We start from the raw sequence: 19,807 nt of genomic DNA, 5'->3' as shown, positions 1-19,807 counted from the left end.
CTTATATGTCCTCAGAAAATCCAATTTTCCCATTGCTCAAGAGATATTATATTCTTATGGCTTCTAAGTAATTATAACAAATGTTTTGTGATATGTCCCTCAATGATAGGTCTGAGATCAAAGGAGCGAGTGATACAAAGCGAAGGTCAAGCAAAGCTTTATTTCGCGCCAAGCATCCAGAATCTAACCGACCAGTCAGGGCTGCCTCTGACAGAGAGGGCTACCCCTTCTAGCCTCACAGACTAATTTTTATAGAGCAAAGACCGTGTTGTTGAGCCTGGCCAGACGCAGGTGGCCAAAGAGATTGTAACACACAGAGAAAGCTGCATTCATGCTAGGTCACACACGGGTGGCCAACTGAGTTACAATTCACCCCATAGTAGCTATTTGAACTAGCCTATCACCTTGGTCAGAATTGGCACCCAAAAGGCAGGGCCCACACTCCTTGGTAGCTAGGGGACAGTATGCGCGTTCCACTGATTGAATGTCTCCACCTGGCCCAACTCATCCCTGCATTCAGGCTCTGTTATCTCCACCTGACCTGACCCACCCTTGTATTTGGGCTCTGTTATCAGGGACTGGTTGACCATATTTTGCTGGTTTCCCAGACTTGCTTTTAAGTAAGTTCCCCTGGCCAGGGTGGGGAGTGGGGAGGTGGGGGATGTTCAGTTTAAGTTTTACTGCATAAACCGCATAATCACTGTTTAACTAGATGGAATCACACCGGCTAAATAAGCCCTGACATTTTGGAAAAAATATGGCAATATATTGTCTGTCAGTCAGTTATAATTTTATTTATATTTTTTTATTTATAATTCTCTTACATTACTTTGAAAATTATGTGTTGTAGTGAGAATTAGGACATGAATTTTATTTCCTCTATGCCTCCTTTTTTATAAAGGAAATGGGTAGACTAATTGTCATATTTGATTAATTCTCTTAGCAGACTTAAGAGAAAGATAAAAGATGTTAAGAGAATAGATAGATAATCTGAAAGCTGGACACTCCAGCTGCTGATCAGCTGTTGATAAAAAATAAAGCTGTAGTTTTGACATGGTAGTTTTAAACTATTGTTAAAAGATAACTAAATCAATCTTATTAAAAAAAAAACAACAACAGGGGCGCCTGGGTGGCTCAGTGGGTTAAGCTGCTGCCTTCGGCTCGGGTCATGATCTCGGGGTCCTGGGATCGAGCCCCATATCGGGCTCTCTGCTCAGCAGGGATCTTGCTTCCCTCTCTCTCTCTCTGCCTGCCTCTCCGTCTACTTGTGATTTCTCTCTGTCAAATAAATAAATAAAATCTTTAAAAAAAAAAACCAAAAAAAAAACAAAAAACAGTGTTGCTTGGGTGGCTCAGTTGGTTAAGGATCCAACTCTTTCTACTCAGTTCATCATCTCAGGGTTGTGAGATGGAGCTGTGTGGGACTCTGCACTCAGTGGGAAGTCTGCTTAAGATCTCTTTCCCTCTCCCTCTGCCTCCCCACCCATGCACACTCTTCTCTCTCTCAAATAAATAAATAAATTTTTAAAATGAAAGATTATAAAAAGGAGTTTGCTAAAAAATTATTTCAATCTGACTTTGCTTAATAGCTACATTTTAGCATTTTTAAGTACCCAGAAAATAGAGGCACTCTGTTGCATTTGCATATGTGTGTGTATTTTTATAAGAGAGAAACAGAAAGACAAACACAGAGACAGAGAGAGAGTATGAGTACACACTGATGTCTCTCATCTATCCACTCAACCATTTAGCAGTCTAACTGAAAAATGAAAGAAACTAAATCGTGCTGCATGTCAACATATGTCACTTGAAATAAACAATTTAAGAGTCTGGTGGTCCATTCTCTTTGTATACAGAGAGATGCTGACTCTGTCTAGTGTGTATTCAGGAGAATTTTAGGAAAGATGAGTTTCATGCTAAATTTTAGCTAAAATTTTGGAAGCATTTATTTCCTCTAGACTCTACTTGAGAAATGGATGGTAATCATGGTCCTGTCCCTTGAATCTTGAATTTCTGGCCCCTAAGATGGACACATTGATGGGTCAGTGTTTACATATTTGGGCAACATACTCTTTCAGATAATAACAAAGTTGAAGAAAAAAGTTCTGTTAAAAAATAACTTTATTGTGATTTTCTGACCTCCAGAAACTTGAAAGGGTAAAAATACTGACTTACAGAAAGTCCTATCCCTCAGTCTTGGATTTTTTATGTATTCCCATTCTAATGCATATTTATTACTCTAATATTTTACTGTATTTCAGATACTGAAATTCTCTTGAAATCCCTAAATTAAATAACCCCATTTTACCACTGAAGAAAACGAGAAATCAAGAATTTGCCCAAATGATAAGAATACAAATCTAGAATTTTGTTCTCATGATTGTTGTAGAAGACTACTTTCCAGAGATAAAAAAGGATGATAATTCAGAAACATAGGCAAAAGCCAATGGTTTGTTAGTATTAATATTAAAATAAATTTTGGAATAATATTATCTATGTTTCTAGATTTTATGATCACACAGTGTATAATCAAATAATCCAAAATTTGTATTTCTGAGATGTTTTGGGTTTGGCTTTGGTGTAAGAAAAGAACTGGAGGGAAACATTTGTTCAATATTTCCTTATTTGCTCTCTAAAATTTTTAATATAAACTCAAAATAAGGAAACCCAATAAGAGTAAATGACAAACATGTATACAATTTTGCATTACTATGGGGTCAATCTCTTAGAAACCAGGAGATACCACATGACCAGTTTCTATTAACCACATTAATAAGTCTAAGCATTCTGCTTTATAGAAAACGCAGTTGCAACATAGAAGCCCTGATAGGCTGGGTTTCTGTAATACAGTGACTCTTCCATACTCTGTCAACATTGTCTTCAACAGGATGTCTTTTTCACCTTAAAAAAAAAAAAAAAAAAAAAAGATGTGGAATTAACAGAATAAAAAAAAATAGGGAAAAAAAATATGACTTGTAGACCCAGACTATGCCTTGGAAATTCTTTCATCCATTTTCCTTATTTTATGAATAAAGAAACTGCTACCCAGAGTTCATTGGTGACTGAGGCAGGCACCTCTGGTGCTCAACTTCCCAGGGCATTGTTCTTAATCAATGTAAACAGGGAGGGGTGCCTGGGTGGCTCATTCAGTTAAGCATCTGCCTTGGGCTTGGGTCCTGATCTTGGTGTCCTGGCATGGAGCTCCACATTGGGCTCCCTGTTCAGGTGGGAGCCTGCTTCTCCCTCTCCCTCTGGCCTGCCCCAACTTGTGTTCTTTCTCATTCACTCTGCTCTCTCTCTCTCTCTCTCTCAAACAAATAAATAATTCTTCAAAAAAAATAAAAATAAACAAGGAGATGGGCTTTTCTTTACAGCCAAGCACTCTCCAAATGTTTGTTCCCCATCGCTCAGCTTCAATAATAAAAAACACAGATATAGCTATTTAATTTATACATTTATGCCTTATAATGAATATAATCTCCTAGCTTCATTGAAATGGTGGGCAACAATATTTTCCTCCCACTTCAGAGTTTTAAAATATGCCCTCAGAGAAGCAATAGAGACAGAGTTTAAAAGCCTGGGTTTTGGGGTCAGATGTCCTTACAGCCATACTTTAGCCCTACAATTTACTAATTCATCCTAAGTAAGTTGGTTGACCCCTCTCCCTGCTATACTTCATTTTCTTCACCTGAGATTTGGAATAATAACCATCTAGGTTTATAATAAAGATTAAATGTAGTAATTCATGTAAAGTGGATCATTGCCTGTGTTAGTTTCTGGGGCTGCAATTTCAAAGTGCCACACAGTACACAGATTAAACAATAGGAATGTATTGTCTTCACAGTCCTGGGTTAGAATCCAAGGTTAAGGTGTTGGCTGTGTTGATCCTTCTGACAGTTCCATGTCTCTCTCCTGGCTTCTGGCAGTTTGAGGGCCATCTTTAGCATTCCTTGGCTTGTAGATGAATCCACCCAATGTCCGCCATTGTGTTTATGGGGCATTCTCCCTGCATATGCATGTCTGTCTCTGTGTCCAGATTCCCCATTTTTAAATACTTGTTTGCTTGCTTGTTTATTTATTTATTTGAGAGAGAGAGAGAGAGAGAGCATGCATGAGTTGCGAGCGGGGCAGAGAGAGAAGAGAGAAACTTAAACAGACTCCACACTCAGCATGAAGCCCATTGCATGGCTTGATAACACAACCCTGAGATCACGACCTGAACAAAATCAAGAGTTGGACATGTTTAACTGACTGAGCCACCCAGAAACCCCCAGATTCCCCATTTTAACAAAGACAGAATTCTACTGGATTAGGACCCACCCTACTGATTTCATTTTGATGGACTGTGAAGGCTCTAAACCCTTATATAAATAAGTTCACATTCCTAGGTACTTGGGTTTAAGACATAAATATCATTCAGGGGAACACTATTTGATCCACAGTGTGGTCCCCATCTCAGTTTATCCCTCAAGGTCAGCCAGAGTGATTCTTTCTATGACGTCATAGATGTTACTCTGTTCACAAATATGCAATGGTTTTTCAGTCTAATCAGCATAAAAGCCATCATTCTTTTCTTTTTAAAATTTTATTTATTTATTTGACAGAGAGAGACACAGTGAGAGAGGGAACATAAGCAAGGGTTTGGGAGAGGGAGAAACAGGCTTCCCACTGAGCAGGGAGCCTGATGTGGGGCTCGGTCTCAGGACCCTGGCATCGTGATATGAGCTGAAGGCAGATGCTTAATGACTGAGCCACCCAAGCGCCCCAAAAGTCATCTTCAGTGGTCTTCATATCCCCGAATGCTTGACTTCTTGCCCCAGACTTCTATCACTCTGATCTTTTCAGATCTTCTTTTTCTCCCCTTGCTCACTTTGCTTCAATTCTTTTGGCTTCTTTGCTTCTGTTTGATCATAAGGCTAGTGTATGCCCCTCACAGCCGTTGTACTTGCATTTCCTTCTTCTGACATTATTCTCCCACTTTTGTACATGACTGATACCCTTCACTTCATTCGGACTGATTCTGCGGTCTCCTTCTCAGAGATTTTTTTTTTCCCTGAATAAAATAAAAAATAGCAACAATATAGCCTTTTATCATTCCCACTCCACCCAGTGCCTCATCCTTTACACTGTTTCCTTTTTCACCATAGCACTTATGATATATTCAGTTACATATCTTATGTTTTCCTCCCTTGGAATGTCATCTGAGTTAGATCAAGGATTTTGTGTTATTGGTTCAGTTATGTGTCTCCACATTCCCCTGGTACAAGTCAGGGTTTCAGTGAATGGTTGAAATGAGCGAATGTGCTTTGACCAGAGCCTTTTACATAATGAGTCCTAAATAAGTATTATTTATAATTCTTATTCTTAATTAATCTTTCCCCAAATAGCTACTGCTGCGATCATTCTTCTATATGCTGTTTTCCTTCTTTTTTTATTCTGCCCCGGAAATTTTATGCTCAAAGAGAGAACTATACTCAGAACAAAAGGATAAGTCTGATGATGAAATCAGGAAACTGACAAAATCTTGTGAAATATCAAAAGGTGTTAACATTCTGGAAATTTAGACTCACTGAAAGTCACTAAACTAGAAGTTTGGTTGAAAGATGAATGTGAATTTCCCCTATCCTTATATTTTTCAAGATGATATCCTATATCTTTCTAGGTAGAACTTTTGTTAGTTCCAACTCTCAGCTGAGGGGAAATGTCCAGCATGGGCCCCTATGGTCATTATTTGCACACATGATTTAGCCCTCCTCAAATCTTTTAGAATTTTTAGTCTCTTGTAGGGCATTTAAAACGTCTTCGTCGAAAATGAGAGTTACCTACATTTGGGTCTCACTTCCCATGCTATATTGTGAGTTTCATGGAGCCCCAGGTAATAGGGTTTAACCTGGATATCTCATGACATCTGGCTTGAATACGTGACTCAAACATATCTTTGAATAATGAAAAAGGATTTAGGTGTTGTTGTTGTTGTTTTTTTTTTTAATATAAATGATTTACTTATTTATTTCAAAGAGAAAAAGAGCGTGCTCGAGCAGGGATAGGAGGAGAGACAGGGACACAAGCAGACTCTCCGCTGTGCAAGGAGTCCAAGATGGGGCTCCACCCCAGGACCCTGAGATCACAACCTGAACAGAAACCAAGAGTGGGAAGCTCAACTGACATCCACTCAGGTGCCCTGACAAAAGACCTAGTTTTAAAGCACAAACAACACCTTCTGATTTCTTTCATAGTTGTGAAAAACAACTAGAAAATATTCCCTGGTCCTGTAAGAGGAAGGTATTAGATTAAATACACTCCTTTCCACCCCTGACTCCCATTAAATCACTACCATTCCAATCAAAATAATATTTCTTTATTTGTTGCGCTGTTAATAAGGCAATTAATTATCATATAATGCATCATCGCTTTGGAGCAAAGGTTTATATGCGTGCAAAGGGGTGTTATTCCAGGAGAGTTATGACACAGGCAGTCTTAGGCGTGTGGGTGGAGTAGGAGGATGGTGTGATAAGATAGCAGCTGAACAAACTTCACTAAATTAGGAAATAAGGAGTTACAACTTGCATTGTGGGAAGTTGGTGGAGAGTTCATCTCACTGATGCTTCTGAAGGCATGGTCTTAGTATTTTTTTTTTTTTTTAATGATATAAAAGAGGGGCTGTTTTGCATATCCATTTTGGAGTTGGAAAAAATGAATCCATTTCAGCAGCTTCAAAGATAAGCATGCAAAACAAAACAAAACAAAACAAAAATCAGAACAAAAACAGGCTGCCTTCAATACTGAATTGATTCGAATCACTTAATTCATTTACATATCCCTTCAGCAAATCGAAATTTGGTGTCCCTTATGAGCCAAGCTCTCTTCCTTTTTCTCACGAAGCTTACATTTGTGTGTGGGAAGAGTGTGAATCTATAGTATGGTTGCTAGTAACACTTTTAGCAAATGGTATGATGAAAATAAGGCATAGGGTTTGGCCGAGGGTGGAAGGGTTATTTCATATGGGGGGCGGTCAGAAGAGATGCACTGATAAGGTGACATTTGAGTAGCATTTTTAAAGGAAGAGAGTGAGTTGGTAGGTGTCTGGGGAAGATTCATGCAATAGTCATTACAAAAGCTCATGTAGGAGCATGCTCAGTGTTTGGTAAATTTACTCTTACTGCTGCCAGCTCTCTCTCCCAGATTTTCAGCCGATTTATACTACCTAAGGTTTGGGGGGGGGGAATGGCTAGGGTATAAAGAAATTATAATTTATATAGATTTGTTTATTATAGCTGATGCAAAAATATTTGGGCAACTACCTTTTGGGAGTAATTTTTCCTAAATAGAAAATAAAACACTCACACATACACACTTATACATAGAGACAACACCTCCCTCCATCTTTTGCTTGTCTTAGACTTCGGTATTTTTCTGCCATTAGAGAAAATTAAACTAAACGTGTGGGATAAGAATCAAGAGATCAGCCACTAGTATGGTGGTGGGTCCTCATTTGGATGAATAATTTCCTGATAGAGAGCTCACGGCACATCAAAGCAAAGATAGAGGTTTTGGTTGAATAAATATTTTTAAAAGAACAAGTAATCTTCATACTTGCAGATACCTGAAGCTCATTTTATCAATGATTTAGTGGCTTAGTTGGATGGATGGGTTTAAGTAAATTCTAGCCGGGTCTATGGATCATACTGCCAGGCGGCTATCCAGAAAGGAAAAAAAAAAAAAAGTACAGTTTAATTTCTTTATTTCTGGTAATTGGACTAAAACTGGCTGTCTTAACTGAGTCAGTCCAATTATTTGCCTTCAGTTCTTTTGGACCAGAAACTAAAATATTAGATCACAGAGAATTTCATTTTTTTTTTCTTTCTTCCTGGAATTCAGGGGAAGAAAAAGTCTCCTTTTAAATTTGATGATTTGAGTATATGGTGCAATTCTTTGGCCATGGTTTATATGTAATCAGGCCATAAAATTAAACATTTTTTTATCTGTGTGTCCATAGAGAGTGGAATAAATGAATGGAAAATACCGCTAACCACATCATCATGACCGCTTGTCATTTAAACAAATGCATTTGCCACCTGTGGGATTTATCTTCAAAGACCTTGGGTGGGGGGAGCAAAGGTTTTTTTGTTTGTTTGTTTGTTTTGTTTTGTTTTGTTTTTCATTACCTTTCTTCCTTCTGTCATCTTTTGAATCTCCTCTCTGCTTCTGAGCTCATGTTTTCCCTTTAGAGTCTTCTCTTCCCAGGGCTTCCCATACACCGCAGTGGGGCGGTGGGGTTGCTCTATGCTTGTGCTTTCTTGGAAACGAATCTGTAGTTGCTCACCTATAGCTGTATGTTTGCATACATATGTACAAGCAAAAGCCTTGGGAATAGCGCTAAGACCTGTGACTTTCTACTTGTGTGAAATAACCTGTAACTTTTTCTTTCATTTACTTCTATTCCCAAGAGCTTCGAAAAATATCATAACCAGAAGTCAAGTTCTTTGTGGTTTCCTAGTGTGTTTCTTAAGAATTTTGCAGAAGTGCTATGAAAAAAAGCATACATTTCTGCTAACAGATGCAAGATGTAAAATTTGGGGGTTCTTAAAATTAGAGATATTCACAATAGCAAAACTCACTATATAGTGTGTACACACCCACATACAGAGATATATTATCTTTCCCAAACTGCATAATTTTTACCTAAATTAAGCACAGGTGATTTTGTTTAGAAGTATGGCTTTCTGACAATGCAACATAGTTTATTACCTCTCTCTAAATTGATTCAAATTTACTTAAGTGCTTGTTCTATACTCCTAATGGTTATGTTAAAGAAAGAAAAAACGAAGGCATAATCATCTTAGTTACCTAATTTATTTGTAGGTAATCTTCTATTAATTTTTTGGTGTTCTATTTCAAAGCAACACACAAAATGAAGAAATGTTCCAAATTGCATCTGCATGGAAATAAAAATGTCTCGGTAAAAATCGAAAACATTATCAAATATGTAGTCTGTGTTTCCCAAACTTCTGATCTTGTCTTAGGTTTTAGTGTTCAGGCCAAGGTCATAGGTTACGTTCTTGTGTGAGCCAAGTATATCTTCATCCAAAAAGTGGAAACTATGGATAAGTCAAGGAACAATATCCATTTTATATTTGGAAAACCAAATCCACTCTTGCTATGTCTTTTCCATTCTGTGAACAGGAGTCGCCATCTTTTACTAGACCCAGCTCTTTGAAATGTTGACCTTTTTTATTTTTTATTTATTTTTAATTTCTAAGGATTTTATTTATTTATTTGACAAAGAGAGACACGCCGAGAGAGGGAACACAAGCAGGGGGAGTGGGAGAGGGAGAAGCAGGCTTCCTGAGGAGCAGGTAGCCTGATGCAGGGCTCGCTCGATCCTAGAACCCTGAGATCATGACCAGAGCTGAAGGCAGATGCTTAATGACTGAGCCAGCAGGTGCCCCAACATTTGTTTTATTTATACCCGGATATATGATATTGGGGAACTACAGACACACGATTAACCATAGATTTGCTTTCAGTGATTTTAAGGGAAGGCATTGCTTTCTAAGCCAAAACAAGCACTTTTGGGTAAGACACCTATTCTCCTGAGACCCAGTTGTTTGTAATGACACATGTTCTCCCAAAGAAATGGTGAATAAAATCACCATCATCGAGGCACAACTTATTTGGAGTTCTAAGCTTTAAATACACGAGACCGAGTGGATCCTCCAGTATGACCTAGTTTCCTGACCCTGGTTCCCTCTTGCCGACTTTCCACACTTGTAAATAGAGTGCAAATTCCAGTGAGAAAAAAAAAAAAAAAGAAATCCACCCAAGAGCTGGCCTTTTAAAAATGTATCTATGCAACAAATCTATGTACCACTGTGTAATTATAATAACATAAACAAATCCACTATAAGGACATTCACATCAGACCTAATTTCATGCTGAACTATTATAATGCAATTAACAGCCTCATAGTCCTGTTTTAATTAAGCTCTGTTGTGAAATATGCAGCATTTGAACCTGTTCCGGCCTGTTTTGTCTACCATTGAATTACTGCCCTTAACTTGTTTTTCTGCTGAACCATGAACTTCATTTAAGGATTATTGTTTGTGGGTTGAGCATTTTGTGGGTTGTTCTCAGCTTTTGTGCCTCCAGATTAAGCTCCTCGAGTGTGTCCTATATGTGTAGTCTCTACTCACTTCTCTTACTAGATCTATTAATTCGCTCTGGGCTCACTCGGATACGAAGGGACAGGGTTTAATGAAAGAGGAAAGAGGAAAGAGATTTCCGATGGCAGGAGAGTTCACTTGTGGAGTTACCTTCGGATTCCAAAGGGCATGGTAGCTGTCTTCTGGCCTATCATTTTGCAGAAATACCGAGTGAACTCCAATTTTCCATGGATATTATCCCAACTACCAAATAGTTTAACCACTCCTCACTAGGAAATGGAAAACAAAGGCATCTAGAGAAAATGTAGTTTATAGAAAAAAATCATATCCTGTTTCCTTCTTTTTTATCCTTCACCGACCCTATGCAAGAATGTCCAAGGTTGTCTGGTATTTGCCTTAACAAATCTTTCCCTTCCTCTATTTGAATTGCCTTCGTGGCCTGAAATAAAATTAAGTGAGAAATATTACATGGGAACAGTTACTAACAATCACAGGTCAGTTTGCCAGGAAGCCTGTTGCTCAACAGCTAGCTTTAAAGAAATAGAGCTAAATGTCAAGAGGGCACGGTTGCCGAGGATCACGTTCACCCACATGGATTACTCAGACGTGAGCTAAAGGACCTCAGAAAAATCGAATGGTGATTTCCTCATCACTCCTCACCTCTGTGTCCACCCTCTGATCTGCCTTTCTCGGATTTAGTTCCTGTTATAAAAATCCATGTTCTTCTTCTTCTTCTTTTTTTTTTTTTTTTTTTTTTTTTACCTTGCCCTACTTTCTTAACCCTAGGGAGGATTTTAAGAAGGTTTCAAAGCTAAGCATCCCCAATTGCTTCAGGCTGTCTTCGGTTGTAAGTCAGAATATAAAGCAATTACCCGTAGGGTAGGATGTGTTCATGGCCAATGGGAGAATGTTCAATATATCAGCAGGTAACTGAAAATATTCTCTTCTGCGTGAACATCTGGTTCAGATTCTTAACCATTTCTAGTGAGGTTTTATGGGTCTCTCTTCCTCCCTTCTGCTCTGCTCTGCCTTCTTTTCTATGAGGAGGTGCGTGCCCCAAATAATAGGGGTTTCACTTGATCCGCACGCTTGATTGTTGATAGATATTTGATGATGCTATCTTAAGAACTGCTAGCTAGAAGTCCTGAAAATGACCCCAATTGCTTTTTTTTACAACCTTAGGGTCCAAACGAGGGGAGGAAAACACACTCCAGTACTTTTTCCAGTTCATCTTCAATTCAAAGAACCTTGAAAAACTTCCATGAGCTATTGTAGTCTTAATGGCGGCAGAACTTGGGACGCTGCCTCTCCTCCTGTTTGTTTCATGACATACTCAACACCCCTTTTGAGTCAAGAAGGGTGTTTACAAAGTTCCCACCCTGACCAAGGATGGAAAACAATCTTCCCTCAGCTTCTTCCATAGGAGCACTTAACTGAAAGGGAAATTCAGCTTCCAGAATCATGTTTAGACACATCCCCGTTCTGCAGACATACACTAACTCACCAAGATAATAGTGTCCTATGTGATCAAATGTTTTACCCCTACAGTGAAATCCGAAGTGCCTGGGCTTTAGAGTCAGTCCAACCTGGGTTCAAATATCAGAGCTGTCTGATTATTGTTGGGGACTCAGGGGGCTACTATGTAATATACCATCTGAGCTATTTGAGAAAATTAAGGAACACAGGAACCAGACCAAAGGCAATAAAAATGTCAACCTCATTACTGATAAAGCTGTTTGGAAGATATGGCTCTAGATCAGCTGCCAAGTGGGCTTGTTAATTCATCACCCCATAAGGAAGGAGAGTCGGCACAGACAGAGCTGGAATGCAAGGTCTTGCTCAGAAGAGGCTGGTCTTGTGAACACTAGACTATGGACAGGCAAAGAATATGGGGACTTCCTAGAAGCAGCTTGGATGGAACAGAACAAGAGGGCAGAGCAAGGAGGCTTCTCGGATTTCTTGTTCTGCATTCATCAGAGAGGACAATGCGTAAAGTTGTGGAGAGAGGCCAGGAGTGTAGGGCTCTCTGAGGCGAGGGAATAAGAATTATCTCTTAGTAAATATGACCACATAACTGTTGTCTGGACAAGTTGTTTCACATTTCTGAGCTTCAGTTTCCTAATCTATAAAATGAGAATAATATACCAACCTGGCAGACTGGCAACATTAAATTAAAATATACATATACTCTGTGTGTGTGTGTGTGTGTGTGTGTGTGTGTGTGTGTGTGAATTGCCCATATTAAGACCTGCCACTAAATACTGCTGACTTCCTTTCAAGTCTACCTCTCCCTTTCTTCCTAGACACTTAGATGAAAGATGTCTCTGGGCAGAAGGCAAGTTATGCTCTCTTCCCTAGGGCTAGAGATGGTTAAAAAGGAGAGGAAGAAGGAAGTGCATATCTAACTGGGTAAAAACTATTTTAAAAAATCTACTCTGCACGTTTTACTGCCCACAATGTCAAGGTCACTTACCTTTCGAAATGTGTTAACTTCTGAAGGCTGAGTTGCTGCTTTTCAGACAAATGTGCACATCTTCACAGACATTTCAACAGACCCACGGTGTCTAGGGGAGCAACACAGGGGGGGTTTCACTGCATTTCTCAGACGGAGAAGCTCTGATCTATCAGGGCTCCAATCTAACTCCCTTTTCACCAGTACTTGGTACAATGAGCAGAGACAGGTGGGTCTCTGGGACATGGCAAGCTTGTTCCCATCCCATTTATTTTATTCTGCTTTTCCTGAAGCTTAATCTTCTACATCCAGAGGTTGGGAAACATCGGTGAATGGGCTGCCTTTAACGAAGAGAAGGAGAGACATGTAATATCTGGCCTGGAGCTGTGTGCACGGGGTGGAGAGCTACGAGGCCTCGGTTTTGATCCCACACAGACTTCTGGAGGGGCCTGAAGAGCAGCCTGTCATCACTCATCCCCTGATATTACCTGGCGATGTGTGGTGTTGCTTCACATCCTTACCAGGCTACCACGCAGATGAAGCATTAGTTATATACATTGATTTATAGTTGCACAGTTGCTGCCACAGTTATGCCATAGTTTAATGAATTTCTTCTTCATGTATGTTCAATGAATGATTGTCCCTCCTCAAATATGCTCCCTCTCCGTAGCACATTTCTGTGGACTCACAGAATTCTGGGTCTGTGGGGTCTCGTGCTTGTTGTGACCTTTGAGGTGTTTCTTTTGGTCACAGTTCATAACGACCTGGTGACCAAACTCTGATGAATCTACCTCAGGAAAAGAAATCATGCACTCTGTCTCCAATCTAACTCTGTCTACAACCACTGAGTTACATAGATGCTTTCTATAATTTCCAATTTCCATATCTGCAGATGCCAGTAGTTTCAGGATCAGAGAGAGGAAAGGAGTCAATGGATTTCTTTCCTCACTGGCTTTTTCTGAGGCAGAAAATGTTTATCTGTTGTTGCAGACAGTCCAGACCAAACATGGGCTCCAAAGTTAACTCCTCCTAAGAAGATTTACAAATATTTTAAACCCTCAGAAAGACAGAAAGATTTTAAAAATATGAAAGAAACAAATTTTAGAGTGTTATAGTGTAATCTTCATCACTAGTATTTTACTTTTTGAAGATTTTATTTATTTATTTGAGAGAGTGAGTGAGAGAGAGAAAGGATGAGTGAGGGGCAGCAGGAGAAAAGGGAGAGAGAGAAGCAGACTCCCTGCTGAGCAAGGACCTCCCCCCCCTCCCCCCGCCCCACCCCTTTGTGGGGCTTAATCCCAGGGCTCTGAAGTTAGGACCTGAGCCCAAAGGCAGAGACTTAACCAACTGAGTCACCCGGGCTCCCGTGCCCTACTACTAAATTAAACAAGCAATAAAACAGTGTCTTTTCCACTCATTCATAATTCAGTTAATATTAATGAAGACCCCACAGGTATGTTGTCTCAGAAAATGGAATTGTTACCTGAGAAATCCTACTAGAAATAAAGTCCTGTAGGTATAAGAGTCGGGGACATCACGAAGGAAGACTAGAAGGTAAATATATAAAGTATGCAAAAATCCTGCCCTGTGCACGTCAGCAAAATGCATCTTTAATTTATCTCATTACTGTCTCGATGATGCCGGAGACTTAGCACTTAGCACAGTGAGAACAAGGAAAAAATGAGCAGGGATGTCTTTTGGATGAGAAAACACAAACACCCGTTCATAACACCATTCGTAAGCATTTTTTTTTTTTTTTAATCAACATTGTCATTGTCACATCCTGCTTGATCTTCCTACTTTGGGTTAATACAGGAGCCAATTACAGCTTCATCTGTGTAGAATTAACTTTATGGAGCACACACGGGGGATTTGTCTATCTTCACCACTTAGATATATGTCATAAAAATATGCGTGGAATGGAGTGCAGGCATTGCAGATAGCAGCGACTTCCAGATTTATTGTAAAATCATTTAAAACTGGCTATGCTCTTACCAGAAGTTAATTAATTTTTTTTTTCTCTTCTTTTCTGGGGCTGGGGGGCTTGTGGCGGGGGTGGGGGGGCTTGTGTCTCACTAGGTGGCAGTGTATGATTATATCTGGAAAAACCATGGCGTCAAGTCCAGAATCTCCAGCTGTGACCTCCAACAGCAAAATGAAATTTCTGTGTCTGCACTTGGTCCAGGGGATATTACTTCTCGTGTATCTATATACACCGTTTATCCCAGTGGGTTCCAAGAGCTATACCGCCATTTTCTCCGACTCCCTAATGGCGCCATTGTTGAGGTACGTTCATATGAAAAGATTTTAATGCAAGTTCTGTGTATGTTGTAGTGCATGAATGTATATTTTTGTGTGTGTGTGTGTTTATACTTGATTTCAAAGGCTTCAAAATTCCTTTGCAAGCATATAGTTAATGTTTCGAATACTATAATAGCCTTGAAGATATGTTTTAGTGTTTTCTAAAGAAATAAAAGTATTATGTAAGAAGTAATTTTCTGCAGATATATTTGAGGAAGAGAGACAGGAAACAAATAAAGGGAAATAATTCGGGATTCAGCCCATGAGAACTTTGATTCAGGTAGCATTTGTGATTACCCGTAGATTGCTAAAGAAGGGTCAGGGTCCATGGGCATACTTCAATGCCTCAGGAAAATATACAGTCCCTTGCTTAAATGATCTCACACGAAATGAGTGAGCTGGTGGCCATTTCATATTTTTTCTATGAGAAAAATCTTAAAAAAATAAAGTCTCCATCCCTAAATCTTTTAAAATATTAAAGGAGCCCTTAGCCACCGTCTTCAGGCCTTGATTTCCCTTAAAAAGTTAGAGTCCTCAGGTGAGTTGAGTTTAGTTTAAAAAGGAATCTCTCGGGGTGCCTGGTTGGCTCAGTGGGTTAAAGCCTCTGCCTTTGGCTCAGGTCATGATCCCAGGATTCTGGGATTGAGCCCCGCATCGGGCTCTCTGCTCGTCGGGGAGCCTGCTTCCTCCTCTCTCTCTGCCTGCTTCTTTGCCTACTTGTGATCTCCATCTCTCCGTCTGTCAAATAAATAAATAAAACCTTTAAAATTAAAAAAAAAAAAAGGAATCTCTCACATTGCACTGTATTCTTAAAATCCACATTTCATGGCATGGTGAAACCCGAGGGTTGGTCCTATTTGCACCAGTGTTGTTGAATTCTGAAGTCTGAAAGAATGTTATTTCCCATTAGATGGTGGAAATAAAATGTAGAGGAGGAGGAAAGTTTAGATACATTTCATGTCGGCTTCCCTGGTCATGTTGGCATGAAATCACTTAACAGTGGCACAATATTAATTGGTAAGAATCTGCAGAATACTTCACGCTTTCCCTATGGACTCTTACCACTGTATTTTTGTTATAACATTCATAAAAGTCTGTCCTCTTACAATTGCCTTGAATAGAACCTTGAGGAAATTTCAAGTGGCTTAGAGATCAGGGTTGCATCTAGGGAGTTTCTCCTTAACTCTATAATCCCAGTCCCCTGACAGCATTTGAGTACTGGAGCCACTCACAGAGACACTCTACTGGGAAAAGCACAGAGGGGCCAGGCAAGATTCTCCATCGCTTGACCTCCTCGCTCCCTTACTGAGGGGTGAAAGTGACAGAGCAGTGTATACTGCAGTAAAGCAACAGGTGGGGAGATTTTGACTGTATCTGATTGAATTCTTTGAGGGTTTGGGTCAAGGGCTGCTATATGTACTTTGGCACATGATCCTTTTTAGATTTCTGAAACCTTTGCTTTAGGAATCACCTTAAGGAACAAAACTGTCAGCTTAATTTTTTTTTTTTTTGATTTTTTGTTGTTGTTGTTGTTGTTTGGTTTTTATTTTTGTTTTTAATTTGCATAGACATGTGCTTATATATGTGTACGCACCATGCAATGGAAGACCTGAAGAAGCCAGGACACTGAGGATGTCTCTGCTTCTGCTACAAAACATCTTACGGCAGTTTGCCGACCTTGACCTCTGAGCAGGAAGCCCTGGCATGAGGTGGCTCATTCCCAGGAGCAGAGCGATCCCCAGGGCCCTCGGATTCATTCACTTCTGCATTTGCTCCAGAACCTTGCCTTACTCACTTCCCATGCTCTCTGCCGACATTCTTATCTGTAAAACTGGGTTATGGAGACTTAAACTGCCTGCCTCATAGAGATTTGGGGCAGATTAATGGGATCACATCTGCAAAGTACTTTTAGTTCTTTTTATTAAAAAAAAAGGTGTAATAAAGATGACGAAGCATTATGGATTATGCAACATTAAATTCATTCAACTTGTAAGCATCTTTTTTTTCCAAGTACTAATAGTAACATTAGGCTAAAAAATAAAATCACTTCTGGGAGGATTTAATGATGGAGGCAATCAGGCTCATGGGCCCCTCTGACCCTCTGTCTATGTTTTCACCACCTCAGGCTTAGTGATGGTAATAATACAGTAATGGAAATGGCCCTCAGCACTTCTGAACCTGTGCCCAATAGAGATTCTAGCAAATTCTAAACCAGCTTTCCCCCTTTTTGCAGACCCCAGCACATGCCTGCACGACATCCTGCTTACCCGTGGGTCTGCAGTCTACACATACTGACTGATTTCTTCATGCTTTACGTTACATGCTTTTTGCTCCATGAAATTTGTGTAACCCATTTCAAACAGACCTACCCCTTGCACCTCCTCTAACACTGATCTTCAGTATGACATTTTATCTAGCCTCTCTAAACATGTTCCTAGTACGAAGTTTTATCTCCTAGAGGACAGGTGTCCTAGGAACAAGTTCTAGAGCAACTTGAAGATTAGACACTTGTTCTTTCAGCCTCACGTCTGGTTACTCAACACTCATCCTGGTCTCCTCTCTATCTCTCCGAACCCTTACCAGGTACTTCCAGGTGTGTTACTGACCTTTTCAACTATAAAGCCTGACACGGAAGGGTATTCGAGGCTGGTCTTGTCCTCTGCAACCTCAGTGAGAAGTGAAATTAGTGTATTTCTTCCCCAAAGATGCATGCATTGACAAGAAATTTCAAATATCAACAACTAGGTAGAATATACTTTCCAGATGAAAGATAAATCTATTTGACTTTTAAAAATTATGGTTTACAAATAGTCTCCTACTTGGATTAAAGTTAACTTCTACCCTGGAGCTTACTCTCTCTGTGCTAAGTACGTTATTGATGCTCTAGGAAATCTGTTAAATTGCATTGACTTTCTGGGTGCCAAATTGTTCTACATGGTTGGTAATCTGGCACTGTGATATCCTTTCGATTAAGGATGGAGACTTCTCACAATTAATATTGTGCTGCTGTTAAGTGATTTCATGCCACTCTGACCAAGGAAACAGACATGAAATGTATCACATTATGTGAATCGAGGGAACTTAAACTTAGGAAATCACTTAGACCCACTTAGAGACACCTGTGAGATCCAAGCCACATTTTGAATGGATATTCTGACATAGGAAGAAATAGGTTGCTGTGTCCAAGCTTAATTTATTCACAAATTAGATGTGGCAAAACCCATAAAATAAAAATGGATGAAATTTTGCTTCAGCCTTATAGCCTGAACACTGCTTTCAAAGGTTTTATGGTCGTTTTTAAATAGGATATCCAGTTATCTAAATTCCTTTTTTATTTAACACAGCTCTAACCTGTGACAAGAGTGATCTTGAAGTCTCTCCTTATCCTGGTATGAAATATAGGTCGTATATTAACCTTTTTTGGTCTCAATAAAACCCTACCGATTTGGGTATGAACAAATTATCTTCAAGGTTTTATTTTTATGGAAAGTCATGTTTTTAGAACAGAACGAGTTCTAGTCTGAAGAGGTCAGATTTTGTGAGTCTGATACAGAAGTCATAGTAAAAAGGATCTTTCCTATTGATTTGTGTTTGCTTTTTTTTTTTTTTTTTTTTTTCCCATCCAGGGCTGTCACCCTTGATGACCTCACCCTTACTGTGTTCTGCATATTTTGCTTTAAAATGTAAGGTCCTGGGGCACTGGGTTGGCTCAGTTGATTAAGCATCTACCTTTGGCTCAGGTCATGATCCCAGAATCCTGGGATTGAGACCTGCTTTGGGTTCCCTGCTCAGGGGGAGCCTGCTCCTTCCTTCCACTTGTGCTTTCTCTTGCACACGCTCGCTGTCTCTCTCTCTCTGTTTGTCTAAATAAATAAATAAATAAATAAAATCGTAAAGGAAAAAAATGAGGTCCCCTCCATCCTTGTCGAGATCATCATTGGTCCGTCTGGCCATGAGCTCCTTTCTTTAATTCTATTTTTATCAGCCCCATCTGAGCTCAGTGTTGCCATGGACTCTCAGAGAGCAATGCTTCATCTCTGCTCCATAGGTAGGTAGGATATCGTGTGTGTGTGTGTGTGTGTGTGTGCGGGTGTGCGTGTGTGTGTGTTTTCTGAATAAAGTTACTTTAAAGTTTTTAGTGCTACAAAACCTAGAAACCCAGGCAAGACTAGAGCAGATTCATCAAGTCACAAATAAGCTTACCAATCCCAGGGTATCTGTCGCAATTAAGAAAGTCCTTGGAGCATTGGTTGGGGTGGAATGGGAAAAGGTTTTTTTTTGTCATTAGAGGCAGTGTCGCCCGGTGGTCTGAGCAGAGAAGTGGGAGTCAGGAACTCAGCGATCTCACAGAGGCTCTGTGAGACCCAGATGAGCGGCTCCAGGCAAGTCTCTGCGCCTCCAGAGGACGGGCTCACCTACTTTGAATCTCCCGTCTGAAGAGCTCCTTACCCAGGGCCAGGAGATACACAGCAGGAAGCCTCATTCCTTGTCTGCAAAATGAGAATATTAATACTTGCCTAAATAACACATTAACCAATTAGTGATTGTTAAGTGCTCTGCTGATAGAAAGCAGCGGGAGAAGAAAGGCAAAAAAGAAAAATGGAAACACAATTTTGTTATTAGGTGGGTTTTACTTGGCTCTGGGCTTTTCTTCCACTCACAGAATTGAGTGACCACACAGTGCAAAGAGCAGGTGCCAAGAGAGTGGACCTCACCTTTTTTGGTCTCAGTGAGAAGACAGCAGATGAAGCTGAAATGTCCCCTGCCAATCTACAAAATGCTTGGAATAATCCGAGTTGGGGGGAAACTACATTTGGTCCATGAGTCAGTGAGTTGCAGGGGGACATCAGAGAAATGACAGAGACTTTTCAGTTTTAACTCTTATATTTTC

General features: G+C 39.9%; 1 protein-coding gene across 1 annotated transcript in view; it reads left to right on the top strand.

The window, feature by feature from the left end:
* The window catches only part of LOC132018527 (uncharacterized), a gene marked incomplete at its 5' end in the record, with an annotated part of 292,774 nt that overhangs the window by 267,810 nt on the left and 5,157 nt on the right, over nucleotides 1-19,807 (top strand). The window contains one exon of the mRNA XM_059401496.1: nucleotides 14,695-14,901. Within this exon, the coding sequence (XP_059257479.1) occupies nucleotides 14,695-14,901 (207 nt within the window). The remainder of the gene's footprint in view (nucleotides 1-14,694; nucleotides 14,902-19,807) is intronic.

Source organism: Mustela nigripes, chromosome 5, assembly GCF_022355385.1.
Source record: "Mustela nigripes isolate SB6536 chromosome 5, MUSNIG.SB6536, whole genome shotgun sequence".
NCBI lineage: Eukaryota > Metazoa > Chordata > Mammalia > Carnivora > Mustelidae > Mustela > Mustela nigripes.
The sequence above is the reverse complement of the archived record's forward strand: the minus strand, read 5'-3'. Positions and strand labels throughout refer to the sequence as shown.